Here is a 16,503-nt window from a genome sequence, read left to right as displayed (position 1 = left end):
CAGAAAAAAAACAGATAGCTGAAAACTTCCACAGAACTCAGCCAAGCTACCCAATAAAATGAACAGAGAGGAGCCCATCACCAGGCCAGATTGCATCCACAAAACCCAATAAGTACATCCAACTTCCAGAGCAGACCATCTACTGAACACAACTACCCTGCACAAAGACTTCTAGGAGACATCTGAGATACTAATTTTAATGTTGATAAAAGTAATTCCCTAAGTATTACCAACTTCCAAAGATTGCCAGCAGCATTGTAATTTCCTTTGCTGAATGCACACATGGCCTGGCAGTAGCCAGTGGAGGGTAGGGGAAAGGAAGGGGAGGAAAACCCAGAAAAGTGAAGCAAAACCAGGAATTCAAGACATGGCTAAGGGAGAACACATTACATGTCCTAAACTTTGGCTTAGGAGCCAGAATGCAGCAACCAAGTAAAACTAATTAACTTTGGCTTGACAAGTAATCTACCATATTTTAGAATTCATCTCTGGAAAACAGATGTTCATAATCATGATTTAGTAAGCTACTGGGAGAATGAAAGCTGCACTATGCATGACTGTTTCCAAAATAGAGAGAGAGAACATTATTCCAGGGACTCAGGGGTACTCATTACAGACTCCTGCCTTCCACACTCTGCAACACTTACTTGTTCCCCAACTTCTTGCATCTTTCCATCATCTCAGTAAGCAGAACCTGGAAAAATTACTTATTAAAATTAGTGAATAGAGACTCTGCAAATATATTCAGCTTTAATTACTGCACTGAGATCTACTAAAAGCTGTTTTAATTACCTCTCCAATACATTGCAATAGTCCTGTCTTACCCTATATTTACAGCACAAGAAAACAATGGTGTAGCACATCTTCTGGATTAGGTACAGTGGCTTTTCAACCAAAACCACCATTTTATGGAAGTCAAATCTGCAATCTTTCATCCATGCCATTACTCCAGGTAATCACTATTTGCCAGCCAGGTCAGTTATCTCTGGCAGGAGAGGTGAAAACTCTGCCAAACCGACAGAGATTAAAACAGTCTGTTCACTACATTAAGCTACAGTTTAGTTAAACCATTAGTCTATCTGTATGAGAGAAGAAACTGATGAATTCAGGAAATAAAGATTAAACTAGCTAAAGGACAGCATGAAACAAACAGGAATACTGACTATGAACTTGAAGTGGCCACACTTGAGCTTTGTGGAAGCAAACATTCTTCCTGCACAGAAGAGAGCATCAGACAGTCATATGAAGGCTCTTTTTACTTGCCTTCACACTCATGTAAGAACTGACTGAGGGGTGGTTTCTTTAGTAGGCAAAATTAATTCTTCACCACAACACTTCCTTTAGTACTGAGCATTACCACGTTCACTTACATCTGGAGCGTGGTATGCAATACACTGTAAAATCCAGTCTATAGCAGGAGAATACAGGGTCAAATACAAAGGGATCTCCACACACTGCACCACCAGCTGGTTCTGAACTGTATCCCCGTGTATCTGTTGAAATAAGAGACAAAAATACGTTGCTGTGAACAGGTATTTAACGGGAGATGTGATAAACTGCTCAAAGTTTGTGTATGAATGGAAATGACAACAGACAGCAGCACAAACGTACAAAATTTATGCGGCATTCCTTGCAAAGCTGGGGGAAAGATATCAAGCTCCTAACATATTATTCAAGTCTGGAAACATGCTGAACAGAGCAGTTTCAACTTATCAGAATGGATGTAAAACTTCCCATACTATATCCGGATACAGGAACACCCCTAAATCTAGATTTGAGAACTTCTAAGATTTTTTTATGTATGTGGCAGTTTGATTAAGGAGTGTATTTATCTGATTTTGCAAATAAAACACTTGTTTGCTTACTTGTTTAAATGTTAGGAGAAAGTCAAAGAAATTTTTGTTCAGGCTTTCTTTGAGTTGTGGTGCCACTTCCATCCCAACCTATATTGAAAGAAAAAGATTTTACTGGCATCTATCAATTCTCCTTCAGAGTGAGATGAAAATGCATTTGCTGAAGGAATACACCCAAGTCACACATATCAAATCAACAAACAGCATTGAATCACATGCTTTTGACTGATTATTGCCTTGCTTATTATTATAGCTGCGTCCACTAACAACCACCCTGAGGCAGTTACAGCTGTTTTTAAACACCATCCTAACATCAGCTCCAAGGATCTGTCAGCACTGAGGAAATCAGCATCTACTCCAGTGCACTGCAGCAGCCTACAGCAGCACATAAAATTATTCTTACTTACTACAAACACTTAAAGAGAGATTCCCCATTCGTAAAACAGAAGAGAAATCATTTGTTTGTTTGTTTGTTGAAAGGAGGAGACAGGCTGCTGACTACTTGAGATAAAAGCAGTCGTTCCTTGAAGCAGTGGCAGCACTGGCTGCAGTAAACCTTTGATACAGATCAGAGGAGGTAAGTGACAGCCTACCCTGCAAAGGTATGCTCTGGCATAGACTGCAACCAGTGGATCTCCAATTCCTCTAATCATGGATGTTAACCGTGGGAGACATTCCGAAATGCCCCTGTTTTTATCAGAAATGAAAATGAGCTTCAACAGTCAAAACCAGAATTATATCACCTACAGGTAACTTCAGTAACTGCCTTGTAGACTAACAGCTGAGCATGGCTTATAGAAATATCTATCAAAGAAAAAGGATAGCAGCACAAAACTTTATTCTATAAGTAAAATTTTCTGTGTCCTGTAATACATATCCTATATTCAAATTGCAGTATTTGCTATTCAGAGCAAGACAAATAAAACTGAAGAATTCCTCCTCTGGCTTGGAGAACAGCAGAGCTGTGGAAAAGCTGTAACTCAATGTAAGGAAAGCAGATGCTTAAAGCAGAACTGGCAGAACTCCTTCCATGTCTCATTTTCCCACAGGTCCCTTTAGACAGAGGTGTACTAGTATCTGGATAGGAGGCCCACTAATTCCAGTAAAAGAACTGCTTTTTAGGGATAATAAAGTAGTCAGCATAGCAGCAATTTGGCTTCCAACACTCATTTCAATACATAACTGAAGAGGGACAATTACAAGGGAAGGAACATTTTCTCCTCAGCAGCTGGCACTGTTTGGCAACACAATAAAACTGTACCAAAGTCTTCAATAGATGGTGGTTCACTGCTCCTAAATCATTTCTCCTACTCTGTCTCTCCTACTTTGACATCAATATTTTCCTTTCAGTTTTCTATCCTATTTCCCACACTTCTCATGTCAACAATCTCCCTTCCCCTCCACCCTCAGAAGCCATTGGTTTTCAATTTGCATTGGGATTTGTGACACCTGATATCACATTTGTACATTCATTTGAAAACTGAGAGCACTGTTGTCTTTCAAAGTGTATCACAGTTCACCTTCAATTTTTTTCATGGTATTCTCCTTAAAAATTCCAAAACCTCTCTACTTCTCAGTTCTACTAAAGCCCTACCCACCATTAATCACAGACCTCTCATGCTTAATTCATTGAATTAGTTCCTAAATCTGCCCATTCACTTCCTTCCCATACTTAACATTATTCTTACGTTTTGGACAGGAACTTATTGCACTTCAGTATTGCTGCTTCCACATAACTGAATCGAAGCCAAGTTAAGGAACAAAACTAAGATTCACACCATTGAAAAAACCTGAAGACAACATACACCAAATGGATGCTGTCCAAACGATTTTAAGGCCTTCTGTAATCAATGTCACTACACTTTGCTGATTTTTACAAATTATCTGTAAGATTTTGTTTCAAAATTCTTCATCTCTATTTTGTCACTGCCAAAGTGCTCAGAGCCAATAATTAAGCATTCAGTTTACTATGCAACCCGACTCAAAAGTACATTGCAAACATACAGCCTGAAACAAACAAAACCACCAGTATAAACATCAGATCCTGTGGGTTTTTTTGAAACAAACATGGTCACTTTTGGAAAAATCTACAAAAAACCTGCAGACACACTCTGAGGGTCTCATTTGACAAGGATACAATCTGGGAATGAGTTCTCTGATTGAAGCAATCTTGAAAAACCAGTTTAAGCAAGTCTCCTTAGCAGTATCATTAACACTCTCCGGAGAAAAGTTATCTGGGGGAAAAAAAACCAACCCAGAAATAGTTACATTCTTTCTGGAAACAAGTTACTTTTCATGTTAGGTTTAAAACTTTTCTCTTGCCATTCACAAAGAAATTAAGTGCACAACAATAAACTAGGCAATACATTTGCTTCTCAGCTCTCTTGAGCAGCAGTCAGAACTGAGTTCATAACAAGGAAAGGTAACAATCTTGTAGTAAATAACATTTCAGAACCTGAATTCAAGCACTTACAGCTCATCTCAGAGGTGCTACTGAGAAATCCAAGCTCTGCCTCTGCTCTTCCAAAATCAGAAATTAAGAAAAAAATAAAATATAAAGAATCTGTAACAAACACTTGTATATAAATCTATAATAACTAGAGAACATACAAAAGAGATTTAAGCACTCAACTTGTTTATTTTAAAAGGCTAATATATATTTTAAATAATACTATTGCAAGATGTAGGAAATACTGAACCTGGACAGAAACCTTGTTTCTGTAAACTGAACATTGAACACATCCTCTTACAAACTCCTTGTGAAACTATTTAAAACACCAGTGCTCTCCCACTCCTGCCTCCAGAAGGTGAGAAGATCCACAAGAAAGTTTCTAACTTCCAACACAAGAGAAGCCACCTGTTAGAACTTCCTGCACTCAGTCAGGATCTTTCTCATCCAGGACCTCAGGAGCTGTCACTGAATTTGGTTTCACTTGGCTCCCCAAGGGACAAGCTCAGAGGTTGGGCCTGAAACCCCCAAATGTTCACATGCACAGTCAGCACAGCACAGATTTGCCTTCTCCCTCCCACTTTTAGAGCTGCTTGGGAAGTTCCCAGCAGCAATGCCCCTGGCAGCTGTACAGAACAGAGGTAACTGTGCCCAGAAATTGTGACATGCTATGGGAACTGCCTGCCTTCATTAATATTTGCAAAAGCAGTTGGTCAGGTCTGCAACAACCAAATCATCTTAACTAACTTCTCTAGGTTCATTTCAAATTTCAGTATTTGCTTCTTTCAAGTTTACAGCTCCAATCCTATGGATTTAACTGCAAACTAATGGTACTGTTCCACTGCCAACTACAGAATGTTTCATCTTGCAAGGATGTGCACTTAATGCACTCCAAATTGCACGGAAATGCCTGTATTTTCCATGGAATATTTCAATGTCTTGCTAAAGAGGTTCTTCCACCTGCAATGTCAAATTAGATTTTTACACTGTGTTGGAACTTAAACTGAAGAAAGGAAAAGGGCCCAAGTTAGATTATGTTAGAAGCAGCCTGCTGCTACTTCCAAATTCTTCTTTTATAACAGCAAAACTATCACGCTTCCAGCATAGCAACAAAAACATCAATTTACCAAAATCTGAGACTCTTAGCTTTATTACATTTCTACCATCGATTTTAGCTACTAAACTGTAGTACTTTCAGAAGAGGGCAGATGCTAAGACAAAAAAAGGAAAAAAAAATCTTAATTTAATTTGGCTATTGCTGTTTAATTCTCCGCCCCCCTAATAAACTCTGTATTAGAGAACTTACACAACTCTTTGTGATTTCAAGTCCCAGAAAGACCCAGTTAACATTTAGTAACAGCAGAGCCACAAGCACACTTTATTATATCTTAGGTATGTCCTTCACAATTAAACTGTATTTCTTGCATGAACACTGTGAATAGTGGAAGCTGAAAGCAAAGGATTTTACCCTGTTAAAAACTAAAAGCTACTAGATTCAAATCAGAACCTTTCTATCAGAGACAGAGTAGCAATGGTCCTGTTTAACCTTCCTCAAGGTTGGATATGATTTTTTTTCTGAAGCACAATGGAAACAAACACAAAGTTACCTGGCAGAGACACTCGGTTGTCCACACACATTGACAGAATTCTTTCATACACCAGTTTCCCTGGTTAAAAAAAATAAAATTTAAAAATCAAAACAAATTAACGAACGGTGAAAGACAAAATGTTGGTACAAACGTTCCCTTTCCAACATACAATGAAACCAGATGGAAAAAACTTCCTGGAACACTGACATTTTGCTGCCCTCTAGTGAGGCCGAAATGTTCAGTGTGATTGAGCACTTCTCCCACTATAAAAACATTCTCTGGCTCCCCAAAGTGCAGAGGTAACACACAGGTCAGATTTCTCCCAGGCCAGGAAAGGACAGCTGGTGTCCTGACTTTGCTGAGTTTGGATATTGTGTTATCTCCAGCAGCTTTCAGCAAGTAGGAAGGAGCACAAAGAGGAAGCATGACCTGAAAAAACAATTGGATCTCTGTCGTAGCATATCCTGCTGGCACCAAAATACCCTTCAACTTTGAATGCCATTGTAAATCTTTTCCATAACATGGTAGAAAAATAAGAGAGTCACATGAAGTGGATGACAATTTCACTTACAAGTTTAAAAATATATTTAAAAAATAAATAACTATATTCTGATCATTTCATAGTCCCTTTCTGATCATTTCATAGCCCTATTCAGCCAAAGAAAACTTTCTGACTTCAACTCTTCAAACACAAAAATAATGAAATATGGAGTCAAAAGGCTGCCAAAACCCAAAATGTTTTTATAATGACAGTGTGTTTTAAATTTCAAAATGCAGAGATCATGATTTTTCCTAACATTTTGTTCGAGATATTCACTAATACATAAAGCACAGAACCACAAAATGAAATATTTTTATCTTGAGGACTTCGCTCTTAGGAGATTTTTTACAGTTATATACCATGTTTACCACTGGTGTCCAAACATTTATGTTGGAAATATTCCATGTTAAAACTAAAAGTCATTTCAGCTCTTTTTGGATAACTTTGATGCTTTCTAACATTACAAAAAAATAATCTTATTTACAATTGTGCAGTAGATACTTACCAAAAGTATCGAGGATATCTGTAATTAAAACAAATTTACTTGGATAAAACTGGATTACTGTTGTGTCTGAAAGAAGCTTAGAACACTAGAAGGAGAAGAAAAAAACAAACAAACATTTTTAGAGGCCAACACAAGTTTGTGTTTTTACTCCAGAAAAGCTGGAATGAATGAATATTCACAGATGGAAAGAGCCAACATGAACTACAAAGCAAAAGCACAAGGACATCCAACATAACAGACCAGGGTGCTTCTTGTCATTTGCAGGTTATTCTTCATTTCCAGAGCTACACAGACCTGGTTTTCCTTTATACAGGGTAATCTACAATGCAGAGTTTCAGCTGACCATGAAGAGCTGTGCATTTGCTCAGACAAGACAAATTCTCTCCCAGACAAGGCATTAAAAGGCACTTCTTTAAAATCACTTTTTTTAAGGACACTGTTCAGTTTTTCCCTGTCTCTCCATATCAAACACAAAATGTAATATAGATTAAACTAAGAAACCATTCTAGAAGTGTAGTTAATGAGCTTTCCAATGGATTTTTGCAGCTAACATAACTAGTTCAAACATTCTGGAAACAGAATGATCCACAGCCAGCTCCAGGGAGGACTGTAATCAATCATCACCCACTGGGACACAACCTGATCATGGCATTTGGACTATAATGACGGCCGGTACAAAGTCACATCTGAAAATGTATTACCCACTTAGTTCTACTTTCATTGGATGTTCAGGCCAGGAAGGAACATCAACCCATTGATTGTATGAATTCCAAATACACACTGAGGAATGAAGATATTTCTTAGGTATTTAATTAAGCTTTGCTTTGTTTTACAGGATTAAACTGAAGTCAGAAACTTTGGTAGAAGGATGCACACAAAAAAAACAGCTTCTACCAAAAGAAAAAAGGTGAATGACTGACTGGGGAGAGAAATCCACCTCTTCCTCGCTTAAGCCAAATGTGGCCTCTGGCCCTGAGTCTTCTCTGGTCTCTAAGGCTGACAGTATTTTCTATGAGCTCGATCCTTTCTCTCTCCCTCACCACTACCACTTTTCTTAGAGCTCACACACATAATCACCTTACTTCAGCTTACTCTAAGTAGCTTAGCATACCCCATCTTGCCGAGTAAAGCATCTTGCAAAAAGGCACTTGAGGAATCATAGAACTGCTTAGGTCGGAAAAGACCTTCAAGACTGTTGAGTCCAACCTTTAATCCATCACTGCCAAGATCATCAACAAAAAAATATCCCCAAGTGCCACATCCACACATCTTTTAAATACCTCCAAGGATGGTGATGCCACCACTGCCCCAGGCAGACTGGTCCAGTGGCTGACAACCTTTTGGTGAAGAAATGTTCCTAAACCCACTCCTACTGTAATACTCTACTGTATTACTACTCTGTAATAATAATGACTGACTACGTCTATAACCAGAGCCTGATGCCAAGAGAGCTGCTCAGCTCTTTCAGAGGACACAGCACTCTGCAAGAACAAAGTTCAGTGAGGTTTCTACCCTATCCTGCTCTGTAACTATAGAATTATTATCCTTCACGGAACTTTTAAATTCATTAATTACACAAGTACCTATTTCATTCTCAGCCAGTGTTTCAATTAGTGATGAGCATCTGCAGCATTAAGTGCTGAGTGAACAACACTTTCGCAGAGATAAAACACATTCAACTTTGGTACCACTTTCCTAAAAGGAAGCACTGGACCCCATGTTAGAAACTCTATTATTTCAAAATTGCTTGTGAACCAGTTGCAAAAGAACATATGAAAGTATCAATGCATAGATTATTGCTGCATTATCACACACACACACACACATATATATGTTTAGACACAAAACACTGTAAGTACAGTAGATCCCTGCTGCTTTTCTTCTCATCGAAAGACAATATTCACACTTCACAATCCTATATATGGATTTTTTTTCTAATAACAATAATAGTGCTGATTTCATAGTATTACAATAGTACATTAGTCACCCTAGGTCACATATAATTGTTTGATCTCACTTCATTAATGTTTCATTTCCTTTTTTGTCTTTACCACAATTTAAGATGAAATTACTTCAAGCAGTTTTCACAGGAGTATCAAGAATGACCAAAAAAATATCCTGACTTTATATAACCCCACTGGATGACTATGAGCATTACATCAGTTTTACAGCTTTTAAGGATGTCATTATCTCATCTGTCCTCTGCTGCACTCTGCCTCAGGCCTTTTTTAAAGGCCAAGCTAAACAAAAGAGCATTTAACTGTCCTGTTTCCCCATGCCCTCCTCAAAGCACATCACCCCAGATGACCCAAAGGAAGACTGTGGACAAGTTCTCAAACAAACAAACAAAAACAAACCCCATACACACAATTTTAAAAACCTGGAGCTGTTTTTGGTAGCGTGCTAAGGTTCTAAATCCCTTTATTTAATTGCCCTACTAAGTTTGGACGGGTAAAATGCTGATGTTCAAAAAGCCATTCTGCTATTATTTGTTGGGAGCAAGGGGCTGAAGGGGAAGAGGACAGGAAACGAAATTACATGTCCTGAAAAGAGCTAACTATCACTACATGCTATTTGTTCTAACTATCCTTATTAGGTGACTCATTGAGAATTCCACCCCACATAACCTAGTCAAAACCAATACATAACAACAAAGTTGAAAATCCAACTATTGTCAGAAGCCATAAAACTCAGCTCTGGAAGAAATGTGTTTCAGAGAAGAACAAAAGAAAATAAAAGAAAAATAGTAGAAATCCTTCTTTTCCCAAGAAGGAAATTGGACAAATTATATCAGCAAACTCCCTGGTTCTGCACAGAACAAAACATAAAACTGACCTGGATGACTATCTTCAGAGCTTTTACTTTCTGATCAGAGGACCATGCATCCTTTAAAGACTGGTTCAGTTCTTCAATTCGGTTCATGTAATCCTGCTGAGTCAAATTTAACAGCTCTTTCTGTGACCCCTGGCAAGAAAACACAAACCCACTTAATTAGAGCAGGAGGGAAGGAAGGAGAGTGCTGTTATTACAGACTCAAATCACCATGTTGTGGGGGAGAATCCTACAAAATTTATTACAACTTCCCTTCAGGTCTCAGGAAAGTAGGTTATGAAACATCTCACCTTTGCACAGTAATATACTGCAGCCTGAGAAATAACCTCAGTACTCAGTTTATCTATCAAGCTCATAATTGTAACTTAAATTAAACTCAGGTAGACATATGCAGCTTCTATACAGGGGCAACCAGAATTATCAGATGTTTAGACTACAGGGCTCCACAAAATTTTACAGAAGTAAGAAGGCAAATCAACAGCAATAGATCAGGTGAATTTTCACATGACAATTTCTAGTGGTACAAAAATATGATTCTGCCTGAATTCTGTAACAATAAGGATTAAAATTACTAGAGAATTCCCACAGAAAGTACATATTTATCTAAATACTGCACTTACAGAATCAGGACTTTTTTAAAAGGTTTCACAGAAGATTTTTATTTCACAAATTCCTTTCACTGTTATAATGATGCTGTAATTTCATCAGAAAACTTTCTCACCTCTTCCAGATCATCCAGTTCTTCTAACCTTGTCCTCACTTTTTCAGAAACTGCTGAACCAGTAGTTGTGGCTTTTCCTGCAAAGAATTACAGATTTAAGTTTAACACTGAAACACTGGGACTTCTAAAGAGAAACAAACCTGCAGGAGCCTGACATGGACCAGTCAGCTTCTGTGACAGAAGACAAGTGGTTTGATTCATTTAGTGACCATTCCTGAAGACACACATCTAAACATACCTACAGTGCATCCACTTTGAACAAGGGCAATAACAAGTAAGCAAAACTGAGTATTAGTGGATTTTCCTGCAAGCTTTACTGGTAAGAAAAGAATCACCACACAGAACCATAGGATAATTTAGGATAGAAAAGCTCCATGGAGGTCTGTGTCCATCTCTCCTCCTCAAAGCAGGTCCACTTCTGAAGCTGTAACAGTCGCACAGGGTTATATCCAGGCAATTTAACAAGATCTAAGGATATAAATGTCACACTCTGCCTGAACATCCCGTTTCAGTGTTTGACCATTCTCATTGCAAAAAAGTATTTGATATTTTTGCAGATGCTGAAATGCTACAGGTTTATTCATATTTAAAAATCCTGATTCACTATGCTATGATTACTTAGCCCATTTTCTCTTTGCTAGAAAACATGATAAAATATTTAATATTTGGTTCTTTTTTAAACACCCAGCATACAACTGAAATCATTTCACTTTCATGTAAAGAGAATAACTGAACAAGTTCCCAAAGGACTTGTTTGCTTTCCTTCCAGCGAGCAGAAGAGCTGATAAACATGATCCTCAAAACATCATTGCTCAGTTTAAATGGAAGGAAGTTTTAAGCTACAGTGGAAGGTAGTGCAGTGAAATTATCACAAATTCATTAGCCCACAGGAATAAAAGACAAGGTGGTTGGGTGGCTTATTTTCAATAATTATTTTAAACAAACATCCAGACATCCACAAAAAAAGCAAGGAGCATGATGTCAGAATGGGGGAGGCAGTAAAAGACATTTCAGCTGTTCTTGACCACAAACCTGTCACTGCACCCTGCCCCAAGCAAACTCTGTAACTGGAAAAGAAAGTGCTCACCTTTTTCAGATCCCATGTACAGATTCTGTGAGGAAGCAGAAGAAGCAGACTGTTAGAAAACAGCTACTCACTAGCATTCCAAGAATGCACAGGGTAATTACACTGCTAATTAACCCTCTAATCATTTAGAAGAAGACACAAGACCAAGAGTTATCTGCATTGTTACAAAAAGACAAAGTGATGGCTTCTAAATAACAGAAGACTTGGATTCAGCTCTAAACAATCTTTACAAGCGGGAGCTTGTGATCCAGTTTTCTACAAAATTAAAACTGAAATCCAGAGGACCAGAATTTACCCATGAAAGAATTATAAAACAGAAACACCCAAAATCCATTAAAGGTCTAGTACAAATAAAAAGAAAACAGTGGCAGCCACCACTTACAATAGAAAGCTTCTCTGTTGTTGTGTATCTGGCAAGGATTTCACCACGTTTGCTTGACCATGGCTCAAAGTCACTTCCTACTGCCGAGCTCTCATCTTTATCCCGTTTCCTTCGTGCACCATCCTGTGACAGGGGTACAAGGGAAAAAGTTAAACACAGATCTGGAAAAAGGAGAGAAGGCTGATGATAAAGGTCAGCTTAATGTTTCAAGTGCTGGCTGATCCTTTCAAAAATTACAATATTAAAAAAAAAATAATCTGTATTTAAATAAATATGTCAATATAAATCAGATAAAACAGGTAAATGCAAAAGAATATTCTATTAATATGGTATATTTCCTACATTAACCTCTTCAGTGGTGAGACAATACATTTTATCCAGGCTTGGCTTTATGGTTTTGGTTTGGTTTTGGTTTTATTTTCCTTAGTTGAGACAACTGCCCCCAGAGTTACCGTGGGAGGAGCAGTAGTGACAGGATCTGCAGCTGCTGCAAACAATGACAAGGGATCAGTGCCATCCAGCACACTGCTCAGTGGGTCCATCAGAGAACTAGAGGACGAGGAGGAGGTGGAGGAAGTACTTCCCTTCCGGTTCATCTTCTTTGTCTTGGATTCAGTAACCTAAAGGAAAAGGTCAGAACTATTAAACAAAAAGGCTTTCTCTTCCCTCACTTTTCTTTGATAAATTATTGAAATACATGCTACATAAATTGTGCTGTTGCAATGAAAGCAAGGAGGCATCAAACAAACTCTTTGGAGTGAGCACCAGCATTTCAGTTGAAGCCCCCCCTTTTCCCTGAATCTGGAGGCATTCACTCTCCAGCAGCATTCCCACTGCTTTTTTCCCCCCTCCAATTCCAGGTGTACAAAATTCTAAGAACAACCACACTGAATATCTTCCTAGTACCCCTCTTCTATTTTACTAGGTTTGTCCCTGTCCTCCCAACTCTTTCTTGGTATTTGATTTCCTCTGCCAGTTTCATCTTTTCTCCTATGACACTGGAGCCTGGAACATCAAATCCATACCTCAGGCCCCTGTCTCCTCTCCCTACCGACCTTCCTGAGCAGGAGCTACTGCCCATTTATCATTCATTAGTGGATAACTCATCTCTTTGAAACTGGATTTTTTCCTGTACATCTTTAAAAGCCTCTTACACATCAAAGAAATGATAAATGTTTTAAAGTACACAGCTGACTGGAAGCCAACCCAAAACCAAACCTTACATCAAGCAATTATGCAGGTCATTTCTAATGCAACAATTTGATTTTAAATTTATCCGTTATTTGGCCCTTAATACAACCAAGAAAACTGACAAGCTGAAGGTGTTGTATTTGTCAGGAGACTCTTTCTGACACATGACAGCACCAGCAAACTTCCGTAAAGGGCAAACAGAATAAACCTCGATGCCACTAAAACACACCACTAACACAGAAAGCAACTTCACAAGTACCACCATCAACCCAAATGCCTTTTAATTTTAAAGAACAGATGTAAAAAGAGGAACACAACCAGTCTGAATTCAAATTCATTTTCCAAAAGCACAAAAAAACTCACTGTAATGGGTTTCAGTGGATGGTAGTCACCAAAATCCAAGGGTACGGATTCCAGTTTGCACACTTCAGATTCTGACACATAGCTCCTTGATCTTGCATGCCTTAAAAAGTAAATGTGAAGGGAAAGTATACATGCATATAAATAACCAAATACTAAGGGAGATGCATATCCTACATCTATAGAGATGCTTATTTACAAAACAAAGCATTTTGAAAAATAAGCATAAAGATCCAAATATCTCTCTACTGCAATAACATAAAACTAAAACTGGAGAAATTTTACTTTCAGCCATTTCGTTGTACCCTTTTTTAGCCTTTGAAACATGCAGAGCTGCTACTTGTTCTTTTCTGTTTCATTTAAGATCCTGAGAATGTTTATGGCACACACTGCTGCCTCAGCTGAATGAGTAAAATCGGAGGATACACAAAAAATTCTTTAATCAGATCCTAACAAAAGCAAACAGCACTTCCCCCACATAACACACACCTTCCCCACAAGAATTAATCCAAACTTTTAAATAATTCCATTCCTACTCAAAGACATAACTAATTTGGAAGATTTTCAGCAGTGCTGAAAAAGAGCAGCCAGCTCTTCTACAGATACCATGAACCCCCCAAATCCAAGTATCCTTAATAATGAATTATGGATTAGATAATTTATGGTTGTGCCACTCTAAGGAGAAACTTTTGACATCTAATGAGGCAGAGCAAAAACAATAGAAAGAGTCCAGTGAAATCCACAGGCTTATTTGTTTTGCTGATCTGCAGTCCCTTTTCTTTTTGCTATTGTCCCATTGTTCAATGACTCTTCTTGCTCATTTGCATCATGGGTTAATCAGCATCTGGGTGGAAAATCTTCCAAACTCTTTCTGGCTACACAATTAAAACATTTCTTTAACTGCTGACAGCTCTCTCAGAATCCCCAACCCAAAATAGACCGTACTCCAATTTGTGTAAGCACACTGGGTAAATGCACATGGTAATAACACACACGTGGGAGTGAACAAGAGCTGTAAACCCTGCAAATAAGTCTTTAAAGGTACAATGTGGCTATTCAAGTGATAAGACAGCTTGTAACAGAGCTAATACAGAACACAAGATCAAGTTTGCTCTGGCATTATGTTCTGCTTACTCTCCAGGGAAAGGAGATTAAGCATTCCTTTCTTGGCCACAGCAGAGCAGCCAACTTTTGAGAGGAAATAAAAATAAGGCTCTGGCCAAGCTGGGGCTTCATCCTCTGTGCATCCTGCATGATCACACCCCTGCTTCAGGTGCTCTTTTAACAGTGGGTTTCAACCTTTTCCACATATGAGCATCACTGCAACTGCCACCACTCTGCCCCTCCAACACCTGCCAGCCTACCAACCTTCTTCTCTCCTCCTGGTAAAACATCTTTGTTCCTGGCACTGCTTTCGGGCACACAGCACCCTCCCAGAGCCAGGGCTTATCCTAAAGCAAGTGCTTCAAAAAGCTCACAGGGAGCACAGAGGAGCCAGGCGTATAAAACAGAAGAGAGTCCCTTTACCACACTAGATATGTAGTGGTATTGATAATGCAATGAGGCACATCCTACAGTGACCTATCATTATCTGAATATTAAACATAAAACCAAAACAATTTCTCTAGATATTTATGCATGGCTAGTACAAAAATGCATTGCAGCCCTACGCTTTAAATTATTTGATATACTACTTTAACAAATTTGTTTGAACTTTTTTTAATCTGCTTAATTTGAATATTATGTTAATACAATTCTTCAGCACCAACAGGTGCAATTTTTTCCCTCATATGCAGACTGATGACTATGCAGACAATAAATCTGCAAAACAGCTTTGTAGCATTAATACTGCTTAAAAATAACTAGGGCTCTGCTAAACCGCAAACCATGAAAATATCTTCTGTATTAGAGAACAGCATGACGGAAACATCTTACTCTGGTAAAGGTCTGGTTATTTCCCCACTTCTACACCAGTGTTGCTAGACCTATTTATTAGGCTGTCACCTCATTGCTGTGCTATGTAAAAATCAATTTTTCAGCATCTCTGCTGCTCCGGTTTCGCTCTATTTTCCAACTGCTTTTGTCTGTCAGAGAAAGAGTGCCTTTTCTATCCTTCCTTTACCAAACAATTACTACACTGAGTAATTCCATGTCCTCCGCAGCGCAGCTTCCTGAGATGTCCACATTTTCCTGTCAATGCACGCTGCTAGAAACTGACTCTGGCTCTGCCTGTAGCCCCTGTCCGCTGCTAAAAAGCCTGAGAAAGACAACTAAGAGAGGCTAAACTGCGCAAGTAACACACATGAGACCTCCATCTCCAGCGGCGGGGCGGGCGGGACACGGGCCCGCGGTGACCCCGCCCGGGGGCGGCGGGCGGAGCGCTCCGGCCCTTGCCTCCGGCGGGGCTCGCTCCGTGACAGCACACCGGGAAAGGCCGCGCCCTCGGGGAGCTCCGGCTTGCTTTAGGCCACAGAACCGGAGGCCAGCGGCCGTCGCGTCCCACCCGGCTCACAGCTGCGGCTCCGACCCTCAGCAGAGCTGTACCGCCGGCCCGGCACCCGCCTAGCTCAGGGTAACGCCGGGGTGTTAAGAGGGTGATCTGAACCCTCGGGTTTCTCAGACGGCAGCGCCCCGGCCGCCCCCGCCGCTCGCGGCGGTCCCTGTCCCCCCCCCCCCCGCGCCCGAGCTGCCCCGAGCCCCGCGGCCGGAGAGGCCCCGCACTTTCCCCTCCGGCACACCCGCGGCCGCCCCCGCCTCAGCCCGCCCCGGCTGCGAGGCTCGCCGAGCACGAAGGCAGCCGTCACCCAGCCGCGGGGGCCCGCGGCCCCCAGAGCCCGCCGCGGGGGAAGGGGCAGCTCCCGGCGCCTCACCAGGGGAAGGCGGCCATCTTGCGGGCCGTCACATGAGCGCGGCGCCGGCCGCGCCCTCCGCCGGCAGCTCCCGCCCCGCGGGCCGCCACGGCCCCGCAGAGAGCGCACGAACGCACTGCTTGG

The 16,503-nt window shown here is 40.2% G+C and overlaps 1 protein-coding gene across 3 annotated transcripts in view; it reads right to left on the bottom strand.

Annotated features, from left to right (window-relative positions):
* Positions 1–16,412, bottom strand: part of VPS35L (VPS35 endosomal protein sorting factor like) — a 46,431-nt gene extending 30,019 nt beyond the window's left edge. The window contains exons 1-16 of one of the 3 annotated variants that reach the window (XM_066198315.1): positions 16,381–16,412; positions 13,514–13,613; positions 12,412–12,579; positions 11,960–12,082; positions 11,578–11,602; positions 10,491–10,567; positions 9,773–9,901; positions 6,938–7,022; positions 5,910–5,969; positions 4,327–4,368; positions 3,991–4,087; positions 3,542–3,589; positions 2,447–2,540; positions 1,866–1,943; positions 1,371–1,493; positions 648–694 (exon numbers count right to left, since the gene is read on the bottom strand). In XM_066198315.1, the coding sequence (XP_066054412.1) occupies positions 648–694; positions 1,371–1,493; positions 1,866–1,943; positions 2,447–2,540; positions 3,542–3,589; positions 3,991–4,087; positions 4,327–4,368; positions 5,910–5,969; positions 6,938–7,022; positions 9,773–9,901; positions 10,491–10,567; positions 11,578–11,602; positions 11,960–12,082; positions 12,412–12,579; positions 13,514–13,613; positions 16,381–16,397 (1,313 nt within the window). In that variant the 5' untranslated portion in view covers positions 16,398–16,412. Of the gene's footprint in view, positions 1–647; positions 695–1,370; positions 1,494–1,865; positions 1,944–2,446; positions 2,541–3,541; positions 3,590–3,990; positions 4,088–4,326; positions 4,369–5,909; positions 5,970–6,937; positions 7,023–9,772; positions 9,902–10,490; positions 10,568–11,577; positions 11,603–11,959; positions 12,083–12,411; positions 12,580–13,513; positions 13,614–14,878; positions 14,920–16,380 lie in introns of those variants that run through there. The other 2 variants (XM_066198318.1, XM_066198316.1) reach the window with 2 other exon arrangements.
* Between the last annotated feature and the right edge of the window lie 91 nt (positions 16,413–16,503).

This window comes from Chamaea fasciata, unplaced genomic scaffold (genome assembly GCF_029207755.1).
Source record: "Chamaea fasciata isolate MVZ Bird 193981 ecotype frontalis unplaced genomic scaffold, bChaFas1.0.hap1 SCAF_16, whole genome shotgun sequence".
Lineage (NCBI taxonomy): Eukaryota > Metazoa > Chordata > Aves > Passeriformes > Sylviidae > Chamaea > Chamaea fasciata.
The sequence above is the reverse complement of the archived record's forward strand: the minus strand, read 5'-3'. Positions and strand labels throughout refer to the sequence as shown.